At 33.5% G+C, this 10,692-nt stretch overlaps 1 protein-coding gene across 1 annotated transcript; it reads right to left on the bottom strand.

Annotated features, from left to right (window-relative positions):
- Nucleotides 1–3,811: 3,811 nt before the first annotated feature.
- On the bottom strand, nucleotides 3,812–9,433 carry LOC140451361 (polyubiquitin-C-like). The gene is made up of 2 exons (XM_072545118.1): nucleotides 9,274–9,433; nucleotides 3,812–7,350 (listed from the first exon to the last, which is right to left on the bottom strand). Exon 2 carries the CDS (start codon nucleotides 7,347–7,349, stop codon nucleotides 3,924–3,926), a length of 3,426 nt encoding a protein of 1,141 aa, XP_072401219.1. The 5' UTR covers nucleotide 7,350; nucleotides 9,274–9,433; the 3' UTR covers nucleotides 3,812–3,923.
- Nucleotides 9,434–10,692: the final 1,259 nt, after the last annotated feature.

Here is a 10,692-nt window from a genome sequence, read left to right as displayed (position 1 = left end):
TATGACTGTACCAAAGAATATAGACGAATATGCGTCTATATTCTTTGATGAAACCCTCTTCTTTTCGAATTTTATATGCAGCAAGATGCAACAATATAACAAGACTACCAAAAATGCCGTGAAGCGAGCAATATTAAAAATAATATTCAAAGCTGACGAAGGATGCCCTAACTTTTCTCGACTTTGTTATCCATCGACATTAAATTCTCAACACGGTTACAACGGGTATACTACAAGCTCAATTCCTTCATTAGGATACCACAATGCTGAACCCTATACCTCACCTAATCGCTCAGAACCATATACTTCAGGGTACGGAACAGGTCAGATTTCGACAAGTTACACTATTGTTCCATATACTTCACCTGTTCCCTCAGAATCGTCTCACACTTAATTTGAAGATGCAGAATTTGTTTCTACTAAATAATTAAAATGTTACCTTATTTTTTTCTGATGAAACTCTATATGACACTCACCTTTATGTTTTCTTTCAATGCTTCCATAATCGCTTCACAAACTTCTGGTACAATGCAAGAGATTGACTGTTTTGAAATTCTGAAACTGTATTGAAGGCTTGTATATGAATCTCCTGTTGCCAAAAATCTTAATGCTAGTGCCAGTCTATCTTGCGGTGAAATGATAAATCTCATGACAGTATCTTGTCTTGATATTTTAGATGCGATATTTGTTAATAAATATTCTAAATTAGTAGGCGATATCCGGGTAAAGTTTTTATATTGGCCACTTATTTGCTGAGATTTTAGTTCCACGAGTAAAGATGATCTTTTCTGATACATCTCAGTGGCAGACCAGAAATTGGGCCCAAATTACTTCCACGGCACAGAGTGGCTAGACTACAATTTTCCAGGGAACATTTACATTGGAATTTAGGACAATGGAGTAATGTTCTTTTTACGGATGAGTCAAGATACTGTCTTCACTCATCAGATGGGAGAGAACGAGTATGGCGTCGAACTGGAGAGAGATTTGCGGAGTGCGCTTTCAGTCCCCGCGTTAGCCATGGAGGGGGTTCGCTGATGGCATGGGCAGGAAAATCTCGAGAGGCGCACACTGAATTGGTATTTATTAAGGGTTTTTTCTATTTGGTATTTTCTATTAATGCAAGCTGATGCGCGACCCCACTCTGCAATGTGTGGCACGCAATATTTAGAGGAAGTTGGTATTAATAAAATGAACTGGCCAGCGTATTCGTCAGATCTGAACCCAATAGAGCACGTTTGGGACATGCTTGGTAGAATTATTAGAGGTCGCACCAGCCTTAATTAACGAACTTCGCTTGGCTCTAGAAGAGGAATAAAAATGAAATTGAGAATGAAATGAAAAATCAAAGAAATAGAATTGAACAAATGATGATAAGTCGAATAAGAATTTGTCATACGACATTTACTCACAAAAACTTATTGACCAAACAGCTACCATCTGAATGCTCATACTGTAGATGCCTGATAATATTCCAGCATATTTTTACAGAATGTCTACTTTACACGTATGAACGAAGCATCAATAATATTTCAGAAGAATCAAGTTGATGCGAATACGCACCATCTGATTTGGGGCAGTATAAACATCAACGCAAGAGGTTAGTTATTACTACAGTTTATTATGGAACATAATTTAGACATACTAAACATAGGAACAAACAAACAGAAGCTAAGTTCCTACAGAAATGGCACTGCACTATCTCATACAGAGGGTAGAGTACGTTCTGGAAAACCAAGAGTTGATTTTAGGTGCATTTCTCGATATTGATTGATTGAAACCAAGATTAGTGTGACGTCCACACTGTTAATGTTAAATTACACGTAATCTTACATTACATGTTACACTCGTCTGGACCTGTTCTTAGGGATATCAAACTGTGGCCTTTTTCTAAGTAGTAGTTTTAGCTGATCCCTACAGCTATTTATTGTGTCCAAAAAAAGAGAGCTAAAAGGAATTACAACGTTAAAGGGTTTGTTTCAAATGATCAATGGACCCCCAAGTATGAAAAAACCTTTGAGTGCTACCATTTAAAAAGGGGTGAATTAGTCCCTATGCAATTTGGGTGAATTCTATGCTCTTTTTGTAAGTAGATCGTTCAAAATTAAATTTCCTATCAAAATGTCATTCTTAAAGTCAAAACTATATACAAAAACCGAAGCAAAAAGACACGAAAAAAGAGCGTTTTTTTGCCCCGCAACTTTTCCACAGGGGTGTAGGTATAGACATTGTTATAAAGAAAAAAAGCTTTTATCCTTCTTCAAAATGACGTTCGGTAGAATGTTTTTTATTGTCATACCTAGACATTAGTCATTCAGTCAGTTGCAATAGATTCTCTAATCAGACAAATACACAATCCTATCGCTAATAGATACAAAATTAACGGATATTTACTAGTGGAAGGATAAAAAGGTCATTTTGAAGTTATGGGGAAAAGAAAAATCGCGTTCTTTCGTGTTTTTGCTTGGTTTTTAATATATTTTTGTCAAAAAATATTTATGACTTTAAAAGGTGAAATTTCGATAGGAAATTTAATTCTGAACTTTTCTGTAGATGTATATGTACGAAAAATGCACAGAATTCACCTAAATGTACCCTAATGCATATTTATGGACTAATTCACCCCTTTAAATGGTAGAACTCCGTGGTCTTTTCATATTTGGGAGTCCATTGAACATATTTAACAATACAATCACTTTAAAGTTGTAGTTCCTTTCCAAAGTACATAATCAATAGCCCATTAATTGTGTAGGCTCTCCACCAGTATGTGATCTATACTATTTAGTTTTCTGTTTTACCAGCTTGTTGCGTGTAACAACTTTTGTGATATACTCCCTATCTTAATTAAGCCTTCTTTCATTCACGAATTGGAAAGTGACTCTTTCCTTGGATATTTCACGTGTGCTAAAATTACCAACATCCCTTATAATCACCCAATACAATTTGCATATCACGTGTTCCTCACAAAACTGTGCCTTTACTTCTTCAGTGGGTGCATATAAAGTTATAATTGTTACAATTTAGTACCTTCCCCGTAGCTCTTGGCAAACCGTTTATTTTATTTTTGACTTTTATAAAGGAAGAAACTTGTTATTGTCGCTGGTATTAAGGAAATAAAATCTCATTTTTTTAGTGCCACTTTGTTTTGCATACAGCAAGATTTGCATGTTCTTTTTCCATCTGCATATATAAAATTGTATTTTCAAATTCCTAATAATCTTATTTGTTTTTCTCTTACCATATATTTTTCACCTATAATAGTTTGAGCATTTTCTTTTTCCTGAAGCTGTTTATAAAACAAGTTATCAGAAGAGGTAGGATACATATTGAGAAAACCAATGTTTAAGCTGAAGAAGTGGATATTACTTAAGTTTGAAAACATAAAAATTATGCACTAAAAATAATGCAAGAGAAACTGCAGAAATTACAATAAGTAGGTAAACCATGCTTTATTATAAAAGATCAAAATGAAAGCAGAAATGCGAGCAGAGGAAGAAGAGACTAATTACAATGGCAACTAAGGACACATAAATGAGGCATAAGAAGACCAAAAAGACAAACGAAAAATAAAGGGCTATGTCAAAGAGTAGACCACAAGAAGATAGAAATATTGTTTATATACTAAAAAGCCTTAGAATAAAACAATGAAATATACATATGCAAACTATCTTAATTAGATAATATATTCTTGTTCCAAAATTATTGTTTCATCCCAATTTTAAAGATTCAAAGAGAAAATTTTCAAAATACTCTATATATTTATTGTTACATTATGCATTATTTAATGTTATTAATAAATAAAAACCAAAAATACTGCAAAGATTTTATTTATTCCTTTGGTTTGACAATATTAAAGCAATGTGTAAATAAAAAATCAGCCTTTCAAAAACCACTGTCAGAAATAAACAAAATGTTTATTGATTTTAATTGCCTCCTCTCAATCGTAGTACCAAATGAAGAGTTGATTCCTTTTGGATGTTATAATCTGACAAGGTTCTTCCATCTTCTAATTGTTTACCAGCAAATATTAAACGTTGTTGATCTGGGGGGATACCTTCTTTGTCTTGGATCTTAGCTTTTACATTCTCGATAGTGTCAGATGGTTCAACTTCTAAGGTGATGGTTTTACCAGTCAATGTTTTGACGAAAATTTGCATACCTCCTCTCAATCTTAGTACCAAGTGAAGGGTGGATTCCTTCTGGATGTTATAATCAGACAAAGTTCTACCATCTTCTAGCTGTTTTCCTGCAAAGATCAATCTTTGCTGGTCTGGTGGGATACCTTCTTTATCTTGGATCTTAGCTTTCACGTTCTCGATAGTATCAGATGGTTCAACTTCGAGAGTGATGGTCTTTCCAGTTAATGTCTTCACGAAGATCTGCATACCTCCTCTCAATCTCAGTACCAAGTGAAGAGTGGACTCTTTCTGGATGTTATAATCAGACAAAGTTCTACCATCTTCCAATTGTTTACCTGCAAAGATTAATCTTTGCTGGTCTGGTGGGATACCTTCTTTATCTTGGATCTTAGCTTTCACATTCTCGATAGTATCAGATGGTTCAACTTCGAGAGTGATGGTCTTTCCAGTTAATGTCTTGACGAAGATCTGCATACCTCCTCTCAATCTTAATACCAAGTGAAGAGTGGACTCTTTCTGGATGTTATAGTCAGATAAAGTTCTACCATCTTCTAGCTGTTTTCCTGCAAAGATCAATCTTTGCTGGTCTGGTGGGATACCTTCTTTATCTTGGATCTTAGCTTTCACGTTCTCGATAGTATCAGATGGTTCAACTTCGAGAGTGATGGTCTTTCCAGTTAATGTCTTCACGAAGATCTGCATACCTCCTCTCAATCTCAGTACCAAGTGAAGAGTGGACTCTTTCTGGATGTTATAATCAGACAAAGTTCTACCATCTTCCAATTGTTTACCTGCAAAGATTAATCTTTGCTGGTCTGGTGGGATACCTTCTTTATCTTGGATCTTAGCTTTCACATTCTCAATAGTGTCAGAAGGTTCAACTTCCAAAGTGATGGTCTTTCCAGTTAGTGTCTTGACGAAGATCTGCATACCTCCTCTCAATCTTAATACCAAGTGAAGAGTGGACTCTTTCTGGATGTTATAGTCTGACAAAGTTCTACCATCTTCTAACTGTTTTCCTGCAAAGATTAATCTTTGCTGGTCTGGTGGGATACCTTCTTTATCTTGGATTTTAGCTTTCACATTCTCAATGGTATCAGAAGGTTCAACTTCCAAAGTGATGGTCTTTCCAGTTAGTGTCTTGACGAAGATCTGCATACCTCCTCTCAATCTAAGTACCAAGTGAAGAGTGGACTCTTTCTGGATGTTATAGTCAGACAAAGTTCTACCATCTTCCAATTGTTTACCTGCAAAGATTAATCTTTGCTGGTCTGGTGGGATACCTTCTTTATCTTGGATCTTAGCTTTCACATTCTCGATAGTATCAGATGGTTCAACTTCGAGAGTGATGGTCTTTCCAGTTAATGTCTTGACGAAGATCTGCATACCTCCTCTCAATCTAAGTACCAAGTGAAGAGTGGACTCTTTCTGGATGTTATAGTCAGATAAAGTTCTACCATCTTCTAGCTGTTTTCCTGCAAAGATCAATCTTTGCTGGTCTGGTGGGATACCTTCTTTATCTTGGATCTTAGCTTTCACGTTCTCGATAGTATCAGATGGTTCAACTTCGAGAGTGATGGTCTTTCCAGTTAATGTCTTCACGAAGATCTGCATACCTCCTCTCAATCTAAGTACCAAGTGAAGAGTGGACTCTTTCTGGATGTTATAGTCAGACAAAGTTCTACCATCTTCCAATTGTTTGCCTGCAAAGATCAATCTTTGCTGGTCTGGTGGGATACCTTCTTTATCTTGGATCTTAGCTTTCACATTTTCGATAGTATCAGATGGTTCAACTTCCAAAGTGATGGTCTTTCCAGTTAGTGTCTTGACGAAGATCTGCATACCTCCTCTCAATCTAAGTACCAAGTGAAGAGTGGACTCTTTCTGGATGTTATAGTCAGACAAAGTTCTACCATCTTCCAATTGTTTGCCTGCAAAGATCAATCTTTGCTGGTCTGGTGGGATACCTTCTTTATCTTGGATCTTAGCTTTCACATTTTCGATAGTATCAGATGGTTCAACTTCCAAAGTGATGGTCTTTCCAGTTAGTGTCTTGACGAAGATCTGCATACCTCCTCTCAATCTAAGTACCAAGTGAAGAGTGGACTCTTTCTGGATGTTATAGTCAGACAAAGTTCTACCATCTTCCAATTGTTTACCTGCAAAGATTAATCTTTGCTGGTCTGGTGGGATACCTTCTTTATCTTGGATCTTAGCTTTCACATTCTCGATAGTATCAGATGGTTCAACTTCGAGAGTGATGGTCTTTCCAGTTAATGTCTTGACGAAGATTTGCATACCTCCTCTCAATCTAAGTACCAAGTGAAGAGTGGACTCTTTCTGGATGTTATAGTCAGACAAAGTTCTACCATCTTCCAATTGTTTGCCTGCAAAGATCAATCTTTGCTGGTCTGGTGGGATACCTTCTTTATCTTGGATCTTAGCTTTCACATTCTCAATAGTGTCAGATGGTTCAACTTCTAAGGTGATAGTTTTACCAGTTAGTGTCTTGACGAAAATCTGCATACCTCCTCTCAATCTAAGTACCAAGTGAAGAGTGGACTCTTTCTGGATGTTATAATCGGACAAGGTTCTTCCATCTTCCAATTGTTTACCTGCAAAGATCAATCTTTGCTGATCTGGTGGGATACCCTCTTTATCTTGGATCTTAGTTTTAACATTTTCAATAGTATCAGATGGCTCAACTTCCAAAGTGATGGTCTTGCCAGTCAAGGTTTTGACGAAGATCTGCATGCCTCCTCTCAATCTAAGGACCAAATGAAGGGTGGACTCCTTCTGGATGTTGTAGTCAGAGAGAGTTCTACCATCTTCAAGTTGTTTACCAGCAAAGATCAACCTCTGTTGATCTGGTGGGATACCTTCCTTGTCTTGGATCTTAGCTTTCACATTTTCAATGGTGTCGGAAGGTTCTACTTCCAAGGTGATGGTCTTGCCAGTCAAGGTTTTGACGAAGATCTGCATGCCTCCTCTCAATCTAAGGACCAAATGAAGGGTGGACTCCTTCTGGATGTTGTAGTCAGAGAGAGTTCTACCATCTTCAAGTTGTTTACCAGCAAAGATCAACCTCTGTTGATCTGGTGGGATACCTTCCTTGTCTTGGATCTTGGCTTTCACATTTTCAATGGTGTCGGAAGGTTCTACTTCCAAGGTGATGGTTTTACCAGTCAAAGTTTTCACAAAGATCTGCATTCTGTAACAAAAAAAAGTATATAGTTAGTCAACTTATATATAGCCTAAGATAGAATATAGCTTAAGATAGCCTCAAATTAGTTGTCTAATTAAGTTTCACAGAATGAAATATTGGCATTGATAGTGTTACCATGTCCTTATAATGTATATGTTATGTTCCAAATACAAATTTTCATTTATGTATCAAATACAAGCTTTTAAAAATTACATTTTATTATTTTATGGATTCTGCAATTTTATAATTTATACAAAACACGAATGAATAAATATTTGTTTCTTTTAATACTCATTACACTTATTAGAATTTTTTTTTACAATTGCCCTTTGATAGGTTAGCAGATAGATTTGACAATAGAGTCAGAACCCTCAAACCACCAGCTGCTAGATTGCAACAGATTTCTTAACTTTTTATTTATACTGATATTTTACTATTTACTTTTTAAAAACTATTTACTTTTTATTTTTTGGTAATTCTAAACAATTAATTTTTATTCTTATTGCTTTTAATTGCATGTTTCATTTTTAATGTAAATTTCTACACTGCCAAACAGCAATATTTCATTATGTCAAACTCATTTGAGACTATCTTGATTGAGACCAAATGTGATACAAATGTTTGTGGAACACTATTTCTAGAGTGTTATTTAAAATTTTTACTTTAGTTGCATTTCAATAAAATGCAGAAAACACTATGAAGATCGTCCACTAAAGTTAGTAAACTAAAAACAATATTGGAATCAATTGAAATAAGGAAAAGTATGAAACAAAATTATATCCAACAGAATGAATCCAAAAGTAAGGTACAGCCAGATAAACAGAGATGGAACAAATAGCAAGACAACAAGAGAACAAGGTCACTAAACAGTAAACTACAAACCATGTTGGAATTAATTGAAATAAGGAACAGATGGAAACAAAATTCTAGGGAACAACAATATTGAAATCATTTTATCAAACAGAATGACTTGGAAAAATATGGTGCAAATAAATAAGGTGAAGCCTGGTAAACAGAAATTAATGGAACAAAGACCAAGGGAATAAGGTCAGTAAACCCTAAACTATAAACAATAAGTCAATAAACAGTAACCCACAAACAATGTTGGAATCCATTCATAAGGAAAAGTAAAAAACAAAATTTTACAGAACAGATTGACCCCAAAAGTAAGGTACAGCAAGGTATACAGAGAAATCAATGGAACAAAGAGCAATACAACAAAATTGTCCAAATATGAGGAACATTAAACCACAAAGAAACAATCTAATGAACAAATTGATGTTAAATATGTAAAGAAGAGATACTAAACACAAACTAAAGTTTCAGGAATCTAATGAAAAATCATGCTAAAATAATGAGAGATGACTCACTAATTTCGTTGTATGGAAAATACACATTCAGATTCCGAATCACCTGAATATCATGTACTTAATTGCGTGATAATATACAAAAAATAAAAATACAGAACAAAGACGCTGCGTCACATAGTCAGAGGTCAATCAATAACAGCTGACACAACAAAATGGCGTAGTAAATTTTATACTTTTTACATTTGAACACAAATTCAACAGAATTTTAAAGTATAAATCGCTTATAAAATCAATAAAAATGATCGTATTAAAGCTTTGCCCTCATTTAAAGCGCCCTTAATAATATAATTCAGAATTATAGTAAGCTACGCCCAATTTGTTAATGTCATAAAACATTCTAATTGTTTGTCAAAATATCAAGGAATTAATTTAAAAATATTTATTTTACTTGATAATTTAGTCTTAGTGGATGGATTAACAAAAACTACAAAAAATGCGTAGATGATCCAAATATTGTTTGTTCAGAAATATCATAAAATAAAATATCAAATATTTCCCATAATATTGATGTTGAAATTTACCAAACACAATTATTATTATTATTAATATTAAATCTTACCTATTCCTCTATATTTCACAGTACACTTTAATTAACCACTCTCGTGTATTATCTTTCTTTAAAACTTAAATCGATTTTGTTCTAAAAATGCCAAACTTCCACCGTTATATAGCTTCGGTTCCCCCACTCTTTACCTTATTGAACCTATTCTAGAACAAAAACTTTAAGTTTGTTTTGCTTAACGACCTAAAGTTTGTTTATAAAAATAGAATTTTAAGATGTAAAAACCGAAAAGTATCCTATTTCTATAAGTTTGCGTAAAATTCTTACGATAGATTTTGAAAAAATGCCAAAAATATGGTATTTCTTTATAGGGAGTTTTAAACAGTTCCGAATTTATGTTGGTTGTTCTGATAATAAGAAAATCAATATTCAAATATCTAAGTAAATTATATAAATATATTATTAAGAATAAGATAAGTATGGTTTATGGTAATTAGAATAAATTGATATACTATATATTAAAAAAATTGTGATTCTTTTGTATAATTAAATTTGTGTTTAAAATAGCGTGAAGTTAGCAACGTTTCCGAGTTTCATAGGCGGACGCACTTACTATTTGAAGGGCTGTTAAATGAATGTATAAATATAAAAACAAAATGGATTTTTACTCTATTACTAATTTCATTTAATTAAACATTTTTTTAAACAAAAACCAGTGTTATATCTAAAATTACTTAGTATTAAAAAAGTTCCATGTGTCGCAAAGTATATACCTACTTACTATTCATGGGAAAAACAAAATATTGTCGTACACGTTTTTTATAAGAAAAATTATATTACTATTCTATTCTAATAAATTGAAAATAAAAAAAAATAACGAAATTAATAATTTTTTTAAGACATTGAAATAAAACATCTATTATTAACTTATCAATGAGATGATCATTGTCTAGAAATATACAATGTATTATACGTTTTAGTTTTTTGGTAATAAAGAATATGTTTCTTTTCATGTTACTGGAAATACGCGAAAATATATACAAACAATATTCCTTTTAAATTTACATACTGTTCTTTTTAAAGATACGTTTAACTCGCCATACTGCTTCTGATTCCAGTTCTGAGCATCGGTCTTCTCAGTATTTTTCTTTATTTCGTCTAACATCTAAGTTTTGTTCTATCCCGTTTTTTAGTAAGAAAACTAGTTAAACGTTTGGATATTTTATCATACTTGATTTTAGTGCTCCGACTACTTCTCCTGCCCATTGTTGAATATCTCTTTAACTATAAATAATTTTAGAATCTAAAGAATACTCTTTGCAACATTTATAGAAACCCTAAACTCTTACACCTGTTTTTTTCATTTAGATTTTAATTTCTATAAGAAATTAGGATACCCGATACCCCGTTTATGTAAAAGTTTAGGAAATAAATGTTGCCAATTTGTTTTTAGATGCTGTTCGTGTCAAATGTCTT

The sequence above is a fragment of the Diabrotica undecimpunctata genome, chromosome 9 (assembly GCF_040954645.1).
Source record: "Diabrotica undecimpunctata isolate CICGRU chromosome 9, icDiaUnde3, whole genome shotgun sequence".
Lineage (NCBI taxonomy): Eukaryota > Metazoa > Arthropoda > Insecta > Coleoptera > Chrysomelidae > Diabrotica > Diabrotica undecimpunctata.
The sequence above is the reverse complement of the archived record's forward strand: the minus strand, read 5'-3'. Positions and strand labels throughout refer to the sequence as shown.